Source organism: Bicyclus anynana, chromosome 10, assembly GCF_947172395.1.
Source record: "Bicyclus anynana chromosome 10, ilBicAnyn1.1, whole genome shotgun sequence".
In the NCBI taxonomy this organism is placed as follows: Eukaryota; Metazoa; Arthropoda; class Insecta; order Lepidoptera; family Nymphalidae; genus Bicyclus; species Bicyclus anynana.
Genome location: NC_069092.1, coordinates 15,425,470 through 15,450,273, shown reverse-complemented (window position 1 = coordinate 15,450,273; position 24,804 = coordinate 15,425,470). Strand labels below are relative to the sequence as shown.

Below are 24,804 nucleotides of genomic sequence, written 5' to 3'. Positions count from 1 at the left end.
GCTTATGATATATTCGTGGTTTTTAACTCACTTTCACAATCCAATCCAGTGATGATACTCTTGTGAGTCGGAGAACACGGAGGACATTTTTTAACTGGTGGGATAAAGGTTATTTTTTTTTTATTTACAAGTTAGCCCTTGACTACAATCTCACCTGATGGTAAGTGATGATGCAGTCTAAGATGGAAGCGGGCTAACTTGTTAGGAGGAGGATGAATATCCACAATCCTCTCGGTTTCTACACGACATCGTATTAATCGTTAGGCGGTACGTCTTTGCCGGTAGGGTGGTAACTAGCCACGGCCGAAGCCTCCCACCAGCCATACCTGGACTAATTAAGAAAATCTCAATCTGTCCAGGCGGGGATCGAACCCAGGACCTCCGATTTGTAAATCCATACCACTGCGCCACGGAGGCCGTCGAAATATCGTTTGGATATATCGTAGTTTTACCGTCTAAAAAGCATTAACCTAACATACAGTCCTTTACAGTGATAATACTAGATGATGATGATACCAATAATGAGCCGAAGAACACGGAGGACATTTTTTTAACTAGGATAAAGTTTATGTCGTAGATTTACCGTCTAAAAAGCCATTAAAAACGTAAAAATGACGATACCTAATTTACACATAACGATTTAAAAAAATCAATTTGTCACACAAATTGTCACTTCGGTAGATTCAGTGAAACCCTTTTTCCATTTAAAGGGTTTAATTGAAATAACGCGCGTCGCGTCGCCACGTTTAACGTAAATCAAGATAGAAGGGTGTAATGCGACAGGCGGGCTTGTGTATTATCGTTGGTACCTTTATAACGATACGACTACGATTGAAAGAGTAAAAGGCAGGCAGGCAATTTAGAAATAATAAAGAGTGTTATTTTTTGCAGTTCTTTAAAACGTCATCATCATCATCATCATCATTATCATCATCATCATCACTGATCTACAACGACACAACCATGTCTAAAAAGTTAAAACTACGTATGCTAAGCATTATGGTATCTTTGCAATCAGTAACAGTAAATATTATTCAAAGTAATCTATTATTTAACCCATCTTTAAAAGCTACATAATAAATCAACATAGAAGAGTTTAATGTAACATATTGTGAGCAACTAATCATTGCAATTAACCTTTACGCGATCGCGATTGATGAGACAGGTTTCTTCAGTAACTTTTCAAATTCTTAACTACTTCATCACTTCCATTATTTACCGTTTAGGTGTATTTTATTATAACAAGATGACAAATGTACTTAAAAATAGCATCCAAGAAGCATTTATTAACGAAATAGTTTAGTAATGGATTTTAGTAGCGACGATACGAGTACGATAACATTGAACTTCGTTTCCGCATCGTTTCCGCCACGCCGTACTACAAAATGTCCCAAAACTGGAAAAATCCGGCAAGCCAGCGCTCGGTAACCTAATTCACCGAGTTGACGGCTGTTAGAATGGCCCCCGTAATCTAATTCTGTACTTTACTCACTTGCTAGCATGCCGGTAATTTATGCTAACACGAGAAATATGATTGTATATTCGAGGGAAATCCTGCAGTGAAATAATACGGAATAACGGACGCCCCTGATATCTTCCGTGTAAAATTCTGTCCTTTACATAGCTCGGAAACCGTAGCATTTTTATACCGACATCAAAAAAAGGGGGAAGAATTGGACGCGTATGTTTTTTTTTATGTTTGTTACCTCATAAGTTCGTCATTTACCAACCGATTTTGAAAATGATTTTTATTGTTTGAAATAATATACTTTTAGGTTAGTCCCATTTCATTTTTATGAAAATCGGTTTGGTAGTTTTATGGTAAAATCAAAATAACTGAAATACGTCTTTGAAGTCGGTTCCACTTTTATGTTAAAAAGATTTATATGTACAATCATTTAATAGCTCTGAATAATCATCATCTGAGTTTTTTATTTAATTCCTTCGTTGACAAGTTAGTCATTGATTGAGATGACATGATGATGCAGTCTAAGATGGAAGCGGACTGACTCACTTAGAAGAGGCACAAATGTATTCTACCCGTACCTGCGAAGGTTTCTACACGACATCGTACTGGAACGCTAAATCGGTTGGCCGTACGTCTTCGCCAGTAGGGTGATAACTAGCCACGGTCAGTGGCTACCACCAGACGATATCTGAGCCAATTTATTCTCTATCTTCCAGTATAAGTTCCATTACAATCAGTTCAGCCCGGCCGTTCCAAAGTTCCAGTGTTTAGCCCAGACAAACAGACACTCCGACAAAACTTTTTGAAATGTTTATTTTTGTTTTAGTATCGTGTAAATATTACGATTGCACCGATTAAAAAAAATCACTGTTGGGAAGCTACACTATCCCTGAGTGCTATAAACTTCCCTGTATTCATTCCTACGGGAAAGGAATCTACGCGAGTGAAACCGCGCGGCGTCTGCTATATCTGTTCAAAATGGCGAAATCCTGTTGAAAAGACACTTTAATTAATTATTTTATGCACTGACACTCCTTTAGAATAGGCTCGGTAATTCAATTCCCTACTTTGTTCACTCCCAGCATGCGAGTTAGTAATTTACGGTACATATTAAATAATTTGTTTGTAATTCAACTTGGCTCGCGTTGCGGCGAACTGCAGTGGCTTTTGAGAACTGGACTTTTGTTTTTTGTGAGTAATTTCGTTAAATTTTTCCTTCGTATATACGTAGCTTTTCTATACCGGTACCTTTCATAATTTTTACTTTCATGTTTTTAACAATGTTATACATACAGATCCGCATAATAATAATAATAATTGTTTATTTCAACAATTATTGTTTTTTACAACATTCCACTAAATTAATAGTGTGCAAATATAAAAAATATAAACAGTCACAATTACCAAAATAAATGAAATGAGATTAAGAAAAAGATAAATACAGTCACAATTACTAAATAATAGGGCCAGCGTGATGGACTAAGGACTAGCCCCTCTCATTCTGAGAGGAGACTCGAGCTCAGTAGTGAGCCGAATATGGGTTGATGATGATGATACATACAAAATATACAAAACACTATTATAAAGGACAATGGTCTACTTCCAAACAAATTTTTGCTGACATTTTTTTTAAGCGTCTATGAATGAAAAAAATATAAAATGATAGATAATTATTTTCTTAACAATTTATTCTTAAGGTTTAGTATTATGTTAAGTCTGGAATTCAAGATATTTATGTTTGAAGTTTAAGAGGTTATGTTTTGTCAGCAACGAATTGTTACCTATTTTTTAAATAGAAGTCTTAATAATTATTCCATGATTATGAAGACGGGTATTTGGGTCCGATCAAAGAACATAAAAAGTAAGTTAGATCCCCATTTTTCTCATAGTGTACATTGATAATATACCTACTTTATAAAAATGTAGGTACCTTCCTAATTAAATCTAAAAAACAACGTGGAATTTAAAAACAAAATCATTTTTTACTAGCTGATGCAGCGCGGTTTCACTTGCTTGGTTCCCGTGGTTAGTCGATAGCTCGATAAATGAGCTACCTAACACTGAGATAATTTTACAAATCCGACCAGTAGTTCCTAAGTTTAGCGCGTTCAATCAAACAAGCAAGCAAACTCTTCAGCTTTATAATATTAAGTATAGATTATTATTAAACAGAGCTATTTATTAGGTCCTTATCTCTTTCTAAGACTCAGAATGCACAATACTTCCATTTTTAAAATGTTGGTTCTACCTAAATGTGCATACTTTAGCTATACCTACTTACCAACAAATTATAGATTAATAGCAAACGCCTGTAACTTCCTTACATCTGATTTTGACGAAACATGGTCCAAAAGTTGATATTTTACCAGGCTTTGCTTACTCTGGGTACCTCATGAAAATCTGTTGAATACGAAGTTCTACTCGTATATTTAGAATTCAGATGCTTCTTTTATTTATGGAAATAAAAGTTGGGTAAAAAAATGAAACAACATGTTTTTTAATTATTTAATCTTCATCATCCCTTAATACAATTTCATCAAGGAAACCTGCCGGTGCTGTAATATTTTCTTGACGTCTGGCCCATCCTAGATACCATATAAGTGTCATTGTATGCGCGCAACATCCAACAGTGCGTTTTCCTACTAAACAACTACAATAATATTCTTTAATACCACCTCGACCGTTAACATTATTTTCTATGATAATGTATACATAGTATTGTCTTCTAGACACATGGCGTGACTTTATTTTGCCTCTGATCAAGGTGGTGTCATCGCTGCCTCTAAGATTGTATTCAGATGGCAATCGCTCACTGCATACTTCGATTCGATATCCGCCATGGAAACGTATGTGCTCACCATAATACGACCGAGCTTGTCGTATTTGGTACGTTCCCAGGGCGACTAAAATCAAATCTCTGTATTCTAATTCTGGGAAGCTTATATTGTTTCTGTCTGCTGTAATATTTATGAAGTTCGAGGATCTTCTGTTCATATTTAAAGCCTCGACCATTATAGCCAGATTATTTTCTAATAACATATTTTGTCTAATTATTGTAATTATTTCATTTGCATATTCATTGTCACCCAGGCGAACACCAAACTTGTTAATCAAAGCTGCTGCTATTTGGAAGTTTTGCATCATGTGGGGAAGTGATCTATGGAAATATTCTTGACGTAATAATTTGTAATCTCTTTTAAAATATCCATTGACCACTTCCACCACCCATCTGCAAATGGTAACACAGCGGCTTCGATTAGCTTGAGCTGTTGTTAACTGGTGCTCGCCCTCCAACAATGATTCTGGCATGAATGGTCTGTAGCCACATCCTTCCAGCAGACTAATGCTATCTCTAAAGCCCCTATCTAGTATGAAAGCGTCGTCGTTTCTAAAATACAATCTTAGAGCAGAATTTTCATTATTAAATAAATTATTCATTATAACAGCATCTGAAGTAGTCGCTTTATAAGGGCCAAAACAATCAAGAATATATCCATCACTGGCTACTATTAAAAAGGGTTTAAGGAGATTCCTATATTTATGGGTTGAATATGTTTCTTTTTGAAACTTATAGTTTGCACTTTTATTTATATATATGTATGTACCATCACAAATTACAATGGCATTATTGTCACTTGCAAATAGCCCTTTGGGGATTATTAAATTATGTTGTATTAATTCATCCCGCGTCATATGAGATATACCAAGATGTCTGTCAACAAAATCTTGGCACAAAATCTCCCTTATTCTGTCCATTAATTTTTCTAATGTCCTACGTGGAACTTGAACTAGTATCGAAATCCTTTCATCCAAATCCCCTGTTCTCATCTTCATTAATAATGAAGCCAGACCTACACTGCCTTTACGCAGTTCAGCTATGCGTGGGACTTCATTTATTAAAATATTGAATTTTTCTTTAGATAATCCTATCCAATATTCAAAGACACGTTCATCCATATTTTCTAAATCATCAAAATCTAGAGTGGGGCTGAATGCATTTACAAAAGAAAATACATGTTGTATTTGTTCAACGGTGAATGTCTCAATACTGTTTTCGCACTCAAATAAAGTGTCCCAGGAATTACTAGTCAAATGTTGATCACAAATACGAGCTAATTTTGGCAAATAATACTTATGGTTATGCAGAACTGTGGCTCGTAACTTGTCTGATATGTTATGAAAACTATTGCTGTTGCAATTTGGAAACACACAAGAATGTGTGGAGTTGGGTGCTCGTCTGTAATCAGGCAATGTTACTCTTTGTATTGGCTCCTGTTCTGTTGTTTGCTGTGGTTCTGATGAAGGCGACTGCTGGTTTGGTTCTGGTTGAGCATCCATTTGAGGTCTAATTTGGTCAAGACGATTCATACGTAGAACTTCTCTTTTAGTGCGTAACCAGCAAGCATGGCATACACGATCTGATGAAGATATCTGAAATACAGACTGACAGATAAAACATCATGTCTAAACACTGAATCTAAACACTGTCAATTCTACAGAATTAATTTTATGATTACTGTACATTATCTATATATATATATATAAATTAATTGCTGTTCGTTAGTCTCGCTAAAACTCGAGAACGGCTGAACGGATTTATCTTATCTTGGTCTTCAAATGTTCGTGGAGGTATAGGGAAGGTTTAAAAGGTGAGAAAAATTAGAATAATAATGATCGTGTGGGTAAGGGAGGGGGTGGAGTAGCGATCTACTTACGATCTTACATTCCTTTTTCTATTGTTAGTTCGTCTACTCAACCTCCTTTACCTGATGCAGCTGAGCATTTATTACTGGAAGTCGAACTTTCACATATTAAAATTCTTCTTGGAGTATTTTACTGTCCCCCTTCTATACCTAATTACTTTCACTCTTTTGAAATTTTATTGGAAAATTTAATTCCTCTGTATAGTCATTCTATTGTTTTAGGTGACTTCAATACATGTTTACAAAAGGATGACTATCGTAGCAAGAAGTTTTTATCTATTCTTGATTCTTGTAATTTATCTGTCCTGCCTCTTGCTGCTACACATTACTCTCCTGGTTGTATTCCTTCACTTCTAGATGTCATTATTGTCTCATCTCCTGATTTCGTTTTTAAGCATGGTCAATGTCCTGCCAATTCTTTTTCTTATCATGATCTGATCTATCTCTCCTATAAAATACGTCCTCCTAAAGCTAAATCAAAAATTCTTCTGCAGCGTAACTTTGCAGGGATTGATAAAGGTCGCCTTTGCGAGGACGCAAATAATTTAGATTGGACTGCCATTACAAGTGCAGACACTCTCGATCGTAAAGTGGACATTTTTAATACTTTGATTACTCAACTTTACGATATGCATGCACCAGTAAAACCTGTCAAAATGAAGCACTTGCCTGCTCCTTGGCTATCGGAGGAAATTAAATTGTTAATGCATAAAAAGAATACAGCTAAGCAAAAGTACAAAACGAAGGACTCTGATATTAATCGTCTAAAATATCACAAAGCCCGGAATCGCTGCAATACATTGTGTAGAGATGCTCAACGACGCCACATTTATAAATCTGTACAAAATAGTGACACCGCTAAAACTTGGAAATTTCTTAATACACTTGGAGTTGGAAAATCATCTTCGAACAATCCTATAAATATTGATTTAGAACTTCTCAATAAACATTTTTCTACTTCCGATACAATTGACAGTACCGAAAAGGAGTCCATTCTTACCACTCTTTCTTCTATACCAACACCAGATTTTCTTCCGTTTACTTTCGAATCTTTTACCGAATGTGATGTTAAGAAGAGTGTTTTGTCTATCGCTTCGAATGCTGTTGGTTCTGATAGCGTAAGCCGTAATATGATTATTCCTATCATTGATATTATTTCCCCAGTTCTTACACATATCCTCAACTATTCCATTTATTCCAGTGAATTTCCACAGGCTTGGAAGAATGCACAAATTATTCCTCTTCCTAAAAAAATTAGTTCCACAACGTTTTCTGACTTCCGTCCAATTTCTATTTTGCCGTTCCTTTCTAAAGTCCTTGAAAAACTTGTCTTCCAGCAGTTATCCGTATTCATAAACCGAAATTTACTTTTAAGTCCATTACAATCTGGTTTTCGTCCTGGTCATGGTACGGTTACCGCTTTGACTAAAGTTACTGACGATATTCGTTGGGCGATGGATAATAGACAACTCACTGTACTAGTTCTGCTTGATTTCAGTAATGCTTTTAATTCTGTAGACTATGACATTTTGTTGAGTCTATTACGCTCTATTAACATATCTCCATCGGTTATAGACTGGTTTCAGAGCTACCTCAAAGGCCGTAAGCAGCGCATTCGGGTTGATGACTTCTTTTCATCTTGGTGCGATGTTACGGCAGGGGTACCTCAGGGTGGCGTGTTATCTCCATTACTTTTCTCTATTTTCATTAATTCGATCACTCAAAATATAACTTCTCTTTACCATATGTATGCAGATGATATCCAAATATACCGCTCTTCATCTCTTGAGAACCTAAACTCAACTGTCTCTGCTATAAACTGTGACCTTAGCGCAATTGATATCTGGAGCAGACAGTATGGGCTTAAGGTAAATCCCCTAAAATCTAAGGCCATTATTATTGGTAGTCCTGCCCTCATCTCAAGAGTTGATTGGGTAGATCTCCGGCCAGTTTTGTATAATGGTACCACTATTCCTTTTTGTGACACAGTTAAAGATCTTGGGGTTCATCTTGATAACCAGTTGTCGTGGTGCGTGCATGTCAAAGAGTTGAGTAAAAAGATGTTTGCTACTTTAGGCTCACTGAGACGTTTAAGATCATTTTTACCAATTCCTACTAAAGTTATGTTAGCACATTCTCTTCTTCTTTCGGTTTTAGATTATGCGGACGCGAGCTATCTAAATATAACTGAGGACCAACTCAATAAACTTGAGCGACTTCAAAATCTTGCTATTCGGTTCATATTTAGCCTACGCAAATATGACCATATTTCTGAATTCCGTCAGAAGCTCAAGTGGCTCCCTATTCGTCGTCGCCGGGATCTGCATGTACTTTCACTTTTGTACTGTGTGTTGTTTAATCCAAAATCTCCTGTGTATCTGAAGGAGAAATTTACGTTTCAGGGAGTGCAGTCTGAACTGAGACAGTGTCGATTACTAACTCTATGTTTACCCGTGCATAAGACGAAATTTTATAAACATTCTTTCGTTGTGCAAGCCGTTAAGTTATGGAATGCTCTCCCTTTAAACATACGGCAATCAAAGACACTGGTCATTTTTAAAAATGCCGTAAAGACTCATTATCTGGTGCAGTAAAGACGATCTGTATATATTATTTCTTTTCAATATAAGGTATTTATTAGTATATTTTGATATGTATTTTATTCATTATTGTAGGTATTTGTGTAATATTGTTTATGTATTAGGATGTAAATTATTTGTATGTATGTGTATTACTAATACTATGGTTATTTTTGTTTTACGCCACCTGCTGATGTCCTTAAGTTTTCCTAAACCGAAGGTTGCCTGGAAGAAATCGCTACTTAGCGATAAGGCCGCCTTTTGTATGCTGATCTCTTCTTAATTTGTTTTTTATTTCACTTGTTTTTGTCTTTGTGGTGTGCAAATAAAGTATATTTATCTTATCTTATCTTAATAATTGCCGGGAAAACCATAAAAACCCTTCTCTATTTCCCATGCAAAAGTTTAAGAGTCAAGAGGTAGGGTATGGTAGGGGTAGAGTAGTGTAGAGTAGGGATAGGTAAGAAGTGCACATAAGTCAAAGCGAAGCTTGACCGGGTCCACTAGTTTTTTAATAAATATTGTGTAATGTTACCAATTCGTCAACATTTTGTTTTGGTAAGTACTGATTATCTTATTTCTGCTTATATTATGAATTTATACTATTTTATTTCAATTAACTGCCTCATTGGGTCAATGGTTATCCTATGTAGCTATGACCACTAGGCACTAAGTTTAAAACTTGGGTTGGGTTATGAAATATTGAGCAATTCTTTCTCTGGATAAATTGTCAGCAACATGGAAATCAAGTGGTTTGTCACCCTCTGAGAAAATGTTTAGTTAGCCTCAGTCTGAAATATCTGTATAGAATCTAAATCCTTATCTGACATAACTAATGTAAAGATAAGGATTTAGGATTTAGGAAGCCAATCAACCCCTATTCAAGCGGCAAGGGTGGGTGCAACATATTTCTACTTCTAGAGGCAGGAGTGCCTGACCCCGTAGTGGCCTGTTAAATAGACTGATAACAATGTTGATGATGATGATCATGACAGTTCTGATTGGTTACTTGAAAGTATTATACAAATTGTTAGACAGTGAAAGTCTATTCTGATATACTCGTAACCATGACAGAGGTTCATGTTCACTGTAAGTGACGTTAGAATTCTTCTTGAGTTTGTCTTTTTTTAAAAATACTATGCAAAGGTAGATTGTTTGAACAGAATGGACTTTAATAACATGTTATTTTATTGTTGTATTATATTATTTGATAGTATGAGTACAAAAAAACTTAGATGTTGCTACTAAAATAAATAAACAAAAACATATTTACAAACCTCTCGTGGCGCCACTTTGCTTTCTATAACATTTATTATAGATTGCTGCATTTCTGTAGGGTTTTCTTTTACAAGTTTGTCACTCTGTCTTTGCAGTATTGAACAGCCACATAAAAGGCACACATTTGTATGACCTCTGGTACTTGGTCCAGCTCCTTCACTTTGCAAGTTGGCATTTACTGCAGCCATTGCAAGATCTCTACATGCTTCACACACATAGTCATCTTCTAAAATCTAAAACAAAACCAAAACAATGTTTTTATTATAGGTTTATTGCTGATTCTTAATATTTTCAACCAAACAATATAGGTGGTCGTTGACAATTTCAACTGATCAACTGACAACCATATTGGGGTACACACACATATATTGGTACCCGGTGCATCAGTAAGGAGGGACAGATATTTAAATTAATTTTAGCTTAAGTATTAGTATTTCGTATCTCGCACTAATATAGACATAAATTATTAACACTATATGGGTCAATGGCCTGATATATATAAACATATTTTTATTTTATTTATAATATTAAAATAATTTGAAGTTGCCAACAGTTGTAGTTCATGATAGGAAAAAAATCAAGATTAAGTGATTTTGTTTGATTGTTAAAATCTTTTTATATAATCCAGATTCATTAAGAATATAAGCTAGAAATAGAAAACCTACCCTAACACAATGTTGTTGCGTATATGACTTCCTAATGACATTGAATGGATGCTTATTTTCAGTTTATGCTATATTAAAATGCATCAACATATAATAGGTAATGTAGTATGATTTTCAAAAATACAAGTTTAAGAAAGTCATATAAGTAATTAAAGAATACTAGCATAATTTTAACTATGCTAAAGACTAATGAGACGTGGATCGCTTGTAAACAAACAATTTAAAAATTGTCCCGGCGGCCCGGCCTATTCCATTGTTGGTCTGCGCATTACACGAGTCGGACGACTGTGGTTAGGCTGTGTTTAAACACAACAAAGATATCACTCTATCATAAAATATAATATGTAAACCAGTAAGTAATACTTACAATTTGAGGATATACCCAGCTGCAGATTAGAGCAGTGACTCTTGAATCGAGTGCCAATGCGGGATATCGGCGCATTTTATTGACGCATATGTTGCAATTCACACACATGATACGTGTAGGTCCTACACGGCTTCCCATCGTGGTAAACAATCGGTGCACAATAAAATCCAAAGTATTAAGCAGATACGTAGTCCAAGAATCACAGCAAAATGTCGTCGTAAAATGCAGAAAATCGGAATCCTTTGGCAAACACAAGTCAGTAGTTAAGCGGGAGAATCGGTGTCCATAAACAGAAGCGGTCGTTAAAAAAGATACAGGTACGGAAAATCAATGATATCACAAAAATACAACAAGACGCATACGCAAGCAATGAAAATACGAGGCGATGTGACAAACTGACAAGTGACAAACTGACAATGACAACTGACAGTTCACAGTTGAATTGTTAGTGATAGTGCATGACTTGTCATAGGAACACGTAAAAGTATCGATACTTTATAGTACTTTTGTAATCGATAATTTTCAGGAAATAACTTACTTTTAACTTTTTTTTAAATCATGTCGAACATACTTAAACAATAAATACGTTTGAAAACACTTGTTTGATTATTGTTTTTTTTTTAAAGAATATTTGCCATATCTTTTTATAATATGACCAATATTCCCATTCCCTCCAACTAGTCCAACTAGTAGAAAAACTGTGCTAGGTGTGGGTACGAGAATAGACCAACGGGGCGAGGATCGAACCACCAACTCTCGGTGATGAGTCCGCTCTTACCGTTGACCTATTGCGCCTTTTAAAATGTACCATGCGGCTTACTGTTGATAATAATTAATATGTTTGACTATTACATTTTGTTTATTTTATTCGTAAAATGTAAAATTCCGCCAAATATGAGTGAACTTTAGCAGTATTTTGTCATAAATAGAAATAAGTAATTTATACATACTAGTTTGAAAATCAAAATATTGATTTTCAAACTAGTATGTATGTAGTATGTATGTAGATCGTTCATTTTACAGGTTGACTCGTATTAATTATTGTTTGATTTTCCTTGTTAATTTTAGTTTCCCATAAATGTTAATTTTGTTATTTTATTACTCTGTTCGTTCTTGTTTCATTATGTTATTTTACTTTGTATTCATGTATAAGTTTTAAGTTAAGACACGTCACGTAGACACGTCCGTGAACTCACAAGGTTTCACCTGAAAACCAGCGCCACAGCTCGCTGTGGCATCGTGCTGAGGTGGATACCTTTTTTGTCCACGACCAGATATTTGTGTGTTCTGTTTGTTTATTTTATTTTATTACTCGTGTGTGGACAAATAAAGATATATTCTATTCTATTCTATTCTAGTATTGATATTTCAAAATAATTATATTCATTTGTCAAAAATATTAGTTATATTGAATCTAGGGTTAAGGAATTCCTTAACTCTAGATTCATATAAACTAATTATATTTATTTATACCACATCCAGATCACAAGTCCTGGACTCTGACCCTGCTCGGAGTTATTTTCTCTACCACGCGATGGACCCGGCACCCGCACGGTGGATCCATGGATTTCTAAGATATTAGTCTCTTGTTCTACTGAAATTAAAGTGATGTCATTGATAATATGTACTTCACTGACGACACTTCATTCGATTCGATACTGCCTTTTCGATACCGTGCGCGTCCCTAGCTGTCCGATAGATGTAATCTTGGTATGATTAGTGTGGTTGCCATACTCAATTATTAAAATGTAATTGATGTGATAATATTTTAGTTTATGGGGATAATTAGACCTTGTGCACTGTTTGAAAAAATTAAATAAATTATTTTATACAAACTGTAATAGTTTACATTAGCAGACGCTTACGGATTCCATCAACAAACACCAGACCATTGTTCTTTTAGAATTTAAACTATCGTGAGTGTTATTCATATTAATTGATTATGAAACACGGCTAAAACTAGTCGGGCATACTCCGACGTAATATCACGTGAGTTTTAGCCGTGTTTCATAATCAATTACTATTATAAATTTATAAAAAAAAAAACCAAGCAACCGGTGGTTAGGGTTCCAGAGTGAGGAACCTCCTCACAATACGCGCCGTCTCAATAAACACTGCCTTCTGTATCCGACTCTTGGTCCAACAGTTAAGCGAAAGCTTCTTTAGTTGTTGGTCGAAACTTTTCGCTATGTGACCATTGACTGAATCGGAACAATAATAGTTGACTCACATGACATGGACATGACATGACATGGAGGTAATCTCGTGAGCAAGGTCCAAGTATTTTGATACTTTTCCTTTTCAGCTTTGACCAGATTATCGTCATGTGGAACAGTAATATCAACAATTATTGCACGACGCACTGACCGATCAAGTAGCTCTATATCAGGTCTATTGGCTACAATATACCTGTCAGTGCCTATCTTAATTATTATTACCAGCTTATTTTAAATTTAGACTGCAAGGCCTCTCTCCTTATAGGTGACGAGACAGAGTTTTGACCCACAACGATGCTTCAATATGGTTTGGCGAGGTGAGAATGTATACATTTATATAGATCATTATCAGAAGTTTATCTTTCAACGCCCCTCTTTTACATCGGCGTTTAATTCAAGTGACTCCTAGGTTAAATATAAAATACCACTATCTCGTTAATGTATCCTATCCAAGTAGGGGGAAAGATAATGCGCGAAGTTTTCAGTTCATGAATAATATACTAGCATTACCCCCTTCTCCCCCCGCTGTATATCATGTCGGATATGTCTCATTATGCGAGGTTTCCGAGTTCAGCTGATGTATTTCGAACGCCTAAGTGCACTTGGTAGGTACAAAGTGAATGTGACACTTAGCACTTTTGGTTTCACAATTCGTATATCCTTGGTTCTATAATATACATCCAAGGTTTTACCTATACTCCGCGCTACGAAACAAGTCCCGTAGACCGCGCTTATGTCCTAATGGCGCCCATTGTCATTGGTAATTGCGTTCTTATTGTCATTTGTGTAAGGCGCTGTCAATTTTAGTTTAGGTTTAAGCCGCAGGACTTCCTTTGTGGCGCGGAGTCTCTTGAATATGGAAAATAGATTTCTATAATAAAATTGTAAATAAAATATTCCTTACGAATATTCTAAAACCTAGTCTCAGGAATGTAGGTAACTAGAATTACGACATTTGTTTTAGAAATTCTTTTCTTTATTAAAGTTATAGTAACTGAGAGTGGGTGCCATAAACCATAGAGCAGAAATCGATCCAAATTCGAATTTAAATACGACCTCCATAAACGTATAGAAGAGTGAAATTAAAAATATTATTAGATAAAAGAATTTTGTCAAGATTTTCATTTATTTGACAAACTAAGCAATAAATTAATAAAAAGAAATTCAACCGGAAAACTAAAATCCACGAGACAGTAAAGTTATTAAGTTAAATTAACAGAAAACACAAATCTTAACTAAGCATGATACCGTTTAAGTTTTATTTTTGTTAAAATTATACACTTTGTGTTTTACTCGAGTTCATAAAGTTCTACATAAAGTTATGTCCTCCTCTGTCTTACAAAAACTGGCGAACACGTATCGCTTTTATGTGTTCCAACTTCCGAAGGCTTTTCGAGGATTTCGTAACTCACGGCGCAGTTTGTATGAAAGAAATTTGATATTTTACAAGTTACAAAACAATAAAAACTCCAATAAAACGCGTAAATAACACCCGCCTAATTGAATTCGATCGAAATATTCGTCTTCTCTCTACTGTTAGTCGCATTTTTGGGTTATGAGGTCTTGGATTTGAGTTTTGTTTAATCAATGACAATTTACCCTTTGACATTTCACCTGATTTAAAATGCAATCTAAGGTGGATGGATTAATTTGAAAGAGGTACACGTAACTTAACTCCAACGGATTCTACGCGGTATCGTACTGGAACGCTGAATCCTTTGGCGATTCATCTTTGCTGAAAGTCTTTAACACTAGGTTAATCTTGACCCACTTTAGAAATTCCTATGAGTCTGTACCTATAGGAATTTCTAAAATGGCTGAAGAATTAGGAATCGAATCTAGGACCTGTACGCGTAACTTATCCCCAACAGATTCTATGCGGTATCATACTGAAACGCGAATTGCTTGACGATTTATTCGTCTTTTTCGGGTGAAAGCTACGGCAAAGATAAGTGAAACCAGGTTAGTTTAGACACACTTTAGAAATGTCTATAATCTGTAGGTACCTATAAGAACTTCTAAAACTGTTTCTTAGAAATGGAATCCAGGACCTGTATGTAAAAAAAAGTAACTGCGAGAGGTCGTTGAAAAACCTTGTACATAAAACTTGGACATAATGAGTCTTGATTTGAGCTAAGTAATATTGAGTTTTCGTTCATTCAAGAAATCTTCAGCAGGAATCACATGTTAGAAAGTGGATTGTAGTAATAATGAAGGTGGTAATGATAATGATGATAATCGTGTTAAACTCATTATTCTCATAAGATTAAGTTTACAAAAGTCATAGTATAAAGTTGGAACTCTCGTAACTTTAATTTTAACTTTTCGACTAATATCTTATAATATTATTTATTACCTGACGTTTCAAAAGCGCTTGCAAACTAAACCTAATTGAAATAAATGAATTACTTATCATATATCATAATAAAAGCTGTCATAAAAAGCTCAACCGTTTAGTCTAGTTTCAGAATTCTTTGGAGTTGTTATTCATGAGCTCGGACCTGCAAACTATCAAAACTAACATGACAGGCACCAGACAGTGTACTCTAGAAGGGACCAAATGAAAAATACCCAACAAATTGCACTTTTCCTTGAATAAAAATGTCCTTACAACGGAGGAAAGTTCCCGAAGCGAACTCTAAGTTGATTCCGGCGCTGTCAGAAGTTACGATCGAGTTAGTAATGTAATTGTGTAACTTCGATATAACTTGCTTATAATATTTCATTAGCAAACATTTTGCTGCTTCCGTTCATATTAATTAGCGGTGTTGCCACATAATATGTAGTAAGGCTTCGGTTTCTAGATTTTAAGTTAAGATAAACTTGAGCACTAGGCTACGTAAAGTTAGGTACTAGACATGATAATATGTTTTCATAATGAACTTTCCAAAGAACACGTTGCTTAATAAATTCAAGGCTTTTATTAAACGCAAGCTTATAGAAAAATCTATTTCTAATATTATAATGAGGTAAAGTTTTTTGTGTTTCAGTAGCCGCAGCGTAAAGGAGGAACAAACATACACACACGAACTTTCGCCTTTATAATATTAGTGTGATTGTAAATGGTAAAGTTTGAGTGGTTGTAGGGGGTAATCTCTGGATCTACTGACGCGATTTTAAAAATTCTTTTAACACTAGAAAGCCATGTTATTTGTGAGTGTCATAGGCTTTATTTTATTACCGTATTATCACGGCAACGGGAACTACGCGGTGGAAACCGCGGTGCGTCAGCTAGTCTTATTATATAATGGAAACTGCTTTGTTGCCCAGTAGTTAGCCCATGTGGCTTTGCATCAACTTGCCGTCCCAGGTTCGAGCCCTGCGTCCAGTGTAAAATACAACTCCGGTAAAAAAAGTTACAGTAAAAATTCTCGAACAAATTTACGAAATGTCGAAGTGTTGTTACTCCCCTATGGTGAGTATGTAGCCGTCGCGATGGTCCCTGTTATTGTAATACATCTGTGTGCCTAGTGGGAGTTTTCAATATTTTCATACTGTTACTATCGCGTTAACGTAAACGCGAATTTATATGGAATTTAAACAGTTGAGCAGTAGTGCCACTAGATGGCACTGTTTCAATTCTTCAGAAATTCGCGTTTACATAAACGCGATCGTCACACCATAAACTGCCACTAGGCCTTCTGATAGTGATGGTAGATTGGAACAGCGTGGTGGGTCTAAGGAAGCCTGGTATTGTAGAGCCGATTAGACTGATAATGAGGATGAGTGTGAAGAATTACACAATAAACAAAAAGCTTAGCAATTGAACTACATGACTGGGTATTTAAATTATGATGACAAAAGAATAAACTATTCATTATAGATTAATTAACTCCCAAATATACGGACTAATATAACTGAAAACTATTACATACATATGAATTTCGCATAATCAGTGTTCTTTTTATGTGAAACCTATAATATAGCTGCATGTAACCGCATACCCATTATGGATACAATGAACTTTGATTGGCTACACGTTATCGGGCTTCGTACGTTTCATATTGCATCGGGAGCATAATGGTATGTTACTGTACGGTTTTACCTATTTAAACTTTACTCATCATTATTTTTTTTGTTTATTTAGTACCAATATTAGTCACACACAAAAGTAAAAAGAAAATCAGTGAACAAGAAAACATCCCTATAAGAGATCTCTGCCAGTCTACCTTAATTATTTTTACCCTACATTATCATTTGATCCTACATTATCATCATCATAATGAGTTTCAAATGGCTATACTACTTAGTACAGGGCTTCGTTAGTTCCACTTTGCATCGGCGGCGCAGTGGTATGTAACTGTAGGTTTATTTACTTGTTAATTATTAATCATTATCATCATCATCTGAACACATGAATAATGGTTCATCAATATGAGTTTTGAATGATGATGACTACTACAAATTTTATGACTTTAACATTTTCTGTTTTTTTATTAGTTTTCTTTAATTGACATTGCATCGGGAGAATGGTGATATGGAACAGTCGTTTTATAACCCGATAGCCGGCGCCCGCGACTTCGTCCGCGTAAAACTCGATGTAAACTTTCAACTGCCCCTATCCTACCCCTACCTACCCCTACCCTACTTTTCTGGTTGATTTTTTACACCTTGTGTCCGAAAAACCCAAATATCTTACGGAACCCTATTTTTTCCAAAATAAAATTAAGCCTATGTTACTTGTGGATAATGTAGCTTTCGAATGGTGAAAGAATTTTTAAAATCAGTCCAGTAGTTTTTGAGCCTATTCATTACAATCAAACAAACAAACAAACATACAAACAAAGTTTTCCTCTTTATAATATTAGTATAGATTGTGATATGAATCATCACCATCAGCCTATTTTCAATGAAACGCTACTTGTCACTGGTTCACTATTTGTTTTAAAGAAAGTGATATTTACTGTTACTTTAAACAACAATAGTGTATTTTTCCAAATCTTACTTTCTTTGTAATAACAATAATTCTGCATCTATACTTTCGGCTTTTCGTTACCGATCCGCACTGCGAAGTTATGGAATGCCATTCCGTCTTCCATTTTCCCTACCACCTACAATATGGGTATATTCAAGTCAAGAGTGAATAGGCATCAAGGCAAGTGCGTTCCACCATACTTTACTGGGTCCTATGATGGTGGGTACGGTTGTCATTATGAAGGTTGGACTGGTGTGGCTTTACAAGATATTTCTGGCTATACAGTTTCTCGTCCCATTAATTAAACCAACCTTACGTTAATGTCCTTAATTTATTCATAAACCTTAATTTACTTACCTTACCTACTTAATTTATTTACCTTACCTTAATTTACTTACCTTACCTTAATTTACTTACCTAGTTACAATTACAAACCATTATGCGTTCGTATGCTGAAATTCAAATACAGCCGAGGAGATAAACAACAGTTTGCAAATCCGTCCGTGTTGAAATGTTTGGTACCCCTGTCACCGTGCTATATTTCAATTAGGAGTTATATCTGTAGCTACGAGTTCATTGTTTACAACACCTGATGCATTGCGATTGGATTGCCATTTTTGACTTGTTTTGTAATGCGCAAACTTGAACTAGGAACATATCGCGACACTACCATCGTGATTTTAAATTACGCGTGAAATTTAGTTTTTCTCAATTCCTGCAGGAGCTATGGATTTTTCAGGGATAAAAATATCCCATATATTGCTCAATAATCTCTTCTATCTACCAGTGAAAGTATAATATAAATCAGTTCAGCCGTTCCAGAGATTATCTGGAACATAGAGACAGGCGGTCAAACTGACAGACAGACAAAAATTAAAAAAATACTTGTTTGTGTTTGATATCGGGTAAAAAACTATGAGCACTTGAGAAAACATTTATTTTGAAAGCATAGGCAGACACTTAATTTTTATTACGATGCAAAATATGGATAATAAATTATAAGAAATATATTATAAGTATAGGCTATATTAGAAGAAGCTGATATTTAAAAGAATTTTCAAAATCGGTTAAGTGGTTTAAGCGTAAAAGCGTGATAAACAAACTGACATTCGCATTTATATTAGTTAGTATCATCCTAACCTCCTTTCAGACATATCAATAGTCTTGAATACTAATAGCTACAAATAGCCGCCCGGAGGCTCTATAGAGCTCTGTTAGCTAAACCCTGCAAATTAGTCATCCAATTAGCACTTGCAGATATCGTTGCTTGGGGCTATAAGTCAGAATAGAATTTGTCTTTAATCTATGTCTACACTGTAGGAGATAATATTATATAGATGACTTTTTTTATAGTTGATTATGAAACACGGCTAAAACTCACGTGATATTATGTCGGAGTATGCCCGACTAGCTTCGAACCCATACGGGGCCCTAAGTCGGGCTTCTTACTTTGAGCTTTTCGTTCTTGCAACAAATTCTAAAAAAAACCTCAGTCCGCAGTTGGGAAGTATTGTTATCAGTGGCGTGCATAAAGTGTATAAGTAGGTATATAATATATACAATACAATACAATACAATACAATACAATCCTTTATTTGCTGATACAGTTTACAAGGTCTTAACAAATAAATATAATCTGTTCTGTATCACGCCCGATTGGCATGCAAAATATTAGTTACATTTACAGTAAATATTATGTCATTCCAGAAATTACTTTTAATAATGAATAGAAGAACAATATTAATTAATTTGAAAAAAAGAAAATACAAATAAAAAATAAATGAATCAAAAATCAATTTACATCATATTGTCAAAAGAATAAATTTATATTAAAATGTCAAAGTTAAAAATTCATTTATGTCATAAAACGCATTGTCCAGGAGAAACCTACGCAGATTATTTTTAAAACTAATTAAATTGTTCTCCTGTCTTATACGCTTTGGTAATTTATTATATATTCTAATAATCATCATGCAGATGCTCTTATTTAGGAAAGCAGTGTGGTGGGGAGGAAACCGAAATCTATCTCTGCAACGCTCACGATTATGCCTTTGAAATAATCTGTCGTTCGTTCTCAGAAATAATGCGATTTCAAATATATATAGGGATGTCACAGTAAATATCTTTAATTTTTTAAAATAGGGTCTACAACTTTCCCTTTTCTGCAATCCACATATTGCTCTTATGCATCTTTTTTGTGCAACAAAGACATTTGTAATGTAGCTAGCGTTACCCCAGAAAACTATCCCATACCTCAGAATCGAAGCAACTTGGGCATGATATGCCACAAGTAAGGTTTTATTATCAACTTTCTTGGAAAGCATAAATAACATGTAAGAAAGCTGATTTAACCTAGAACACACATATTCAGTATGCGTTTTCCATGAAAAATGTTTGTCAATATTTAATCCTAAAAATTTTGTTTCATAAGTTTCGTCAATTACTTTGTCGAAATATTTAATGTTTAAATCATATGTGATATGGCTCCTTATATTCTGAAAGTTCATTAGTTTTGTTTTATTAAAGTTTAACGTAAGCGTATTATCGTCCAACCAATTCATTATATCTAACAGACTGTCATTTATAGAATTCTCGTGTTCAGTAATGTTCCTATTTATATAGATCACAGTGCAATCATCCGCAAATAGCACCATGGGATGATTTGTTGAATTCGGTAGATCATTTATATATATCAGGAAGAGTAGTGGACCTAATACACTTCCTTGAGGTACGCCGCGAGTAACAGTTTTCTCTTTAGATAAATATTTAGTCTCAGTTCGCGTATTCATGTCGATTCTATCTATTAGTGTTATTTGTGTCCTATTTATGAGGTATGTTTTCAATAAATTTAGTGCATTGCCTCTAACTCCATATTTACTTAACTTCGTCAATAGTATCTTGTGATCAACATTATCAAAAGCTTTACTTAGGTCCATAAACAATGCTGATACAATTAGTTTGTTATCTATGTTTGTCATTATGTTATTAATAAACTGATAAATCGCCGTGTTAATCGTTTTTGTTTTTCGGAACCCCATTTGATTATCATTGAATATATTGTTTTTCTCAAAAAATGAGTATAATTTATTATATACAATTTTTTCAATGATTTTCGAAAATATAGGAATTAAGGCTACAGGTCGATAGCATGACATATCATCTTTATCTAGTTTTTTAAATAATGGTTTAATAATAGATATTTTAAGTTTATCAGGGAATATACCTTGTTCCAGGCAGAGATTTATTATATAGCACAAAACCGGCGAGATTGTTAGACAAACATATTTTATAACTTTTGTGCAAATGTTGTCATAACCAGTACTATTTGTATTTTTCAAATTTTTTATTGTTAATATTACATCCTGAGTAGTTATTGGAAACATAAATAATGAATGTGGCATATTTGCATCTAAGTGTTTGACATAATTTTGATTATTAAGTTTCCTTGTATTTTGGTTAACATAAAATTCGTTAAATGCTTCAGCAATATCAATAGGATTCCTGAAAATGTTATCACCAACTTTAATTTGCTCTACACTTTCTTTAGGATAATTATTTTGTTGATTTCGTATTATGTTCCACATTGCCTTCGATTTGTTTTGTGAATTGGAAATCGCGTAGGTATTCTGAGACTTTTGGGTTAGGCGAATTATTGTTTTTAATCGTTTGGAATAGTTTTTATAGATGTTTTTATTTTTATTATTTGTATTTGTTCTGTAATTCCAAAGAAGTTGCCTTTTACGCTTACATCCTTGCCTAATGCCTTTCGATATCCAACGGGGTCTTTTATGGCTAATGATTTTCACTTTTACTTCTGGGAAACAAAGATCATAGAATAATTTAAATGTCTCGTAAAATTCATTGAATGCCTCATTAGCAGAATTGGCACTTATTACCTCAGAAAAAGTTATATACGCAGTATATGTACAATTTGGTTACAAAATTAAAAATTCCTTCCCCAATACAGGTTCTTAATGATTTCTACTTTCTTGAAATCTAAGAATGCATGCCATTGGGTGTTACACTCTCGTACGGAGATGCAATGAATTTACTAGACGGACATCCTGGGTTCGATCCCCGGCTGACCTGATTGAGCTTAATTGGTCTAGGTCTGGCTGGCGGCAGGCTTCGGCCGAGGCTAGTTACCACCCTACCGACAAAGATGTACCGATTTAACGCTAAATGTGTTTTTTCGTTTAAAATTGTGGATTTTCATCCTACTACTAACAAGTAAACGCGCTTCCATCTTAGATTGCATAATCACTTACCATCAGGTGAGATTGTACTTCTCTTTCTTATATAGAATAAAAAATATCACACCGTTGATCCCGATCATAATGATTATTCATTCATGGCATGAACCATTACCATATTCTGAAAGTAATTTTTATAACAGTCAAATAATAATATTATCATCATAAGCCCGTCATCCCACAACGGACCAACATAGTACGTCTAAGCTCAATAACCAGTTTCCTGTAGTAATATACATAACCCTATATAAAAGTAACAAGCAACTCTTTTCAAATATCTCATGGGTATATAAAAACCAATATTCGGTACTCAGCCTTACCACAAACACATTTGAAACTAATACCTAAGCTATCCGAAAACTCAAACTCACAGATCTCTCGACGTACATAGTGAGTCAACTCTGTAACTACCCTTCAGATTGGTGACATTTGAAATGTAGACTGGATAACGTAAAACTCATTACAAAGGAGATCATTCACGCTCCATACATTTCTGGGCTCTTTTTTTAAAGTGCCGGCTAACAAAAAAAAATGGCACGACTCGTTAAAATTAGCCATTTGGAGCAATAGCTAATATGGCATAAAAGTTGTAGGAGGGCTCTGAACCAAGTTATACAGATACATACCACGATAAAACGACGAGATTTTTATTGTCGATATTTCGACCCAGTTGCATGGATCGTGGTCAAATGAACATAATGAACAACCACGAAATAAGTTTAAAATCACAAGTTATACAGGTTCGACGATTCGTTATTTCCATACATTTTGTCGATTTTCAAAAGTGCCCGCCAAGAAAAAAAACTGATACGTATCGTTAGAACTGCCCATTTGGAGCAATAGTTAGTATCGCACAAAGATTGTATTTCTAGTTTTTTTTTCATAGCGGGCACTTTTAAAAGTTGACAAAATGTATGGAAATAACGAATCATCGAACCTGTATAATTTGGTTTAGAGCCACCTGACAACTTTTATGCTATATTAGCTATTACTTCAAATGATTAGTTCTAACGATTCGTGCCATTTTTTTTCGTTGGGCGGCACTTTCAAAAAGGGCCCACAATGAATGATCTCCTTTAAAAAGATGTTTGGTAACTTTTCGGCAAATAAACTCGACAGGCTTATTTTTTATTTTTTGAGAAACATAAATTATGTTTTCTTTTTAAAAATTGTTTTCTGCAATTTGTGCGAATTTTAAATCTGTTATATCGTTTCAAATACAGAGATAAATAGTTATACGGAATAGCATAGCTTGACTCTAGCTTGAAATTTATTTTTAAAATTTATATATTTTAAAACTTAATTGATCCAAAATATCGATAAGAAGGAGTAAGTACACTTGAAAAAGTAGACAAGTTTACTATTAAAATAACAGTTGAAACAAATACGTGTTCGTCTCGGGACGCTTGACAGAAGTGATAACTTAAGCGTGAAAGAAAAGGAATCCAGGCAGAGTATCACCGTAACGCGTTACGTTACGAAGCGGATTACCCTCCCATAAGAAGTTACCACTTCCGAAAAAAATCAAGACAACGACGCAGCTAAAGGATAACTACTAGTAATAGCTGCTCTGCCAAGTACAGCAAATCTCTATGGCTTATAACGATCTCCCCTCGTAAGGTTCACGAGATCGTGCCATAGACAACGTAGTAAGTGGGTGTGTAGTGAAAATTAATGCAGACGTGGCAGCCTATCCTCCGTGTAAGGTTACAATTCGCTCCGGTTCAAGCGTTTGCCCACTGAACGAGCGTTGTAAGTAAAATTGATAAAAAAATTACCAACACCGAATTTTTTTTCAGTTTATTTATTTTTAAAATAAATATAAATTAGACTTTCACACTTCCACTTCTATACTTAATGTTAATAGTGACTATATAGTACAAGATTTTTCAATAATGTTTATTGAAATGCAAAAAAATATAATGGATAAAAAAGTTCATCCCTTCCGTTTGTTTTTGAGTGCCCAAGCGACCGGTGGTCAGAGCTCCAGAGTGAGGAACCTCCTCCCAACACTCGAGAATGCCTCCACTGCCTTCTGTATCCGAACATTGAGTAATGTTATCTCTAACTAAGTAATTTCTACAACAAATTAAAGGTGAGTTTTAAAGTTTAAAACCCTTTTGTTAGAAAATACCATCTGTTATATAAAACAGTTTACTACGTCTTCTTAAATACAACCAAAATTTTGTATCTATTTGAAAATCATCATTATCAACCCAGATTCGGCTCACTGCTGAGCTCGAGTTTCCTCTGTGAATGAGAGAGGTTAGACCAATAATTCGCCGCGCTGGATGCAATGCGGATTGGCAGACTTCACACACGCAGAGAATTACGAAAATTCTCTGGTTGGTTTCCTGACG

At 34.8% G+C, this 24,804-nt stretch overlaps 1 protein-coding gene across 1 annotated transcript; it reads right to left on the bottom strand.

The window, feature by feature from the left end:
* Positions 1-3,959: 3,959 nt before the first annotated feature.
* LOC128198457 (uncharacterized) lies at positions 3,960-11,643 on the bottom strand. The gene is made up of 3 exons (XM_052884024.1): positions 11,061-11,643; positions 10,028-10,261; positions 3,960-5,899 (listed from the first exon to the last, which is right to left on the bottom strand). Exons 1-3 carry the CDS (start codon positions 11,196-11,198, stop codon positions 3,974-3,976), a joined length of 2,298 nt encoding a protein of 765 aa, XP_052739984.1. The 5' UTR covers positions 11,199-11,643; the 3' UTR covers positions 3,960-3,973.
* Between the last annotated feature and the right edge of the window lie 13,161 nt (positions 11,644-24,804).

Bases quoted from the DNA above. Each gene is read 5' to 3' on its own strand.
- LOC128198457 (XM_052884024.1), bottom strand. From the start codon at position 11,198: ATGGGAAGCCGTGTAGGACCTACACGTATCATGTGTGTGAATTGCAAC. The intron at 10,262-11,060 runs GTAAGTATTACT...GTTTTGTTTTAG, and splicing joins GCTGGGTATATCCTCAAATT to ATTTTAGAAGATGACTATGT. The intron at 5,900-10,027 runs GTTTGTAAATAT...TCTGTATTTCAG, and splicing joins GCAAAGTGGCGCCACGAGAG to ATATCTTCATCAGATCGTGT.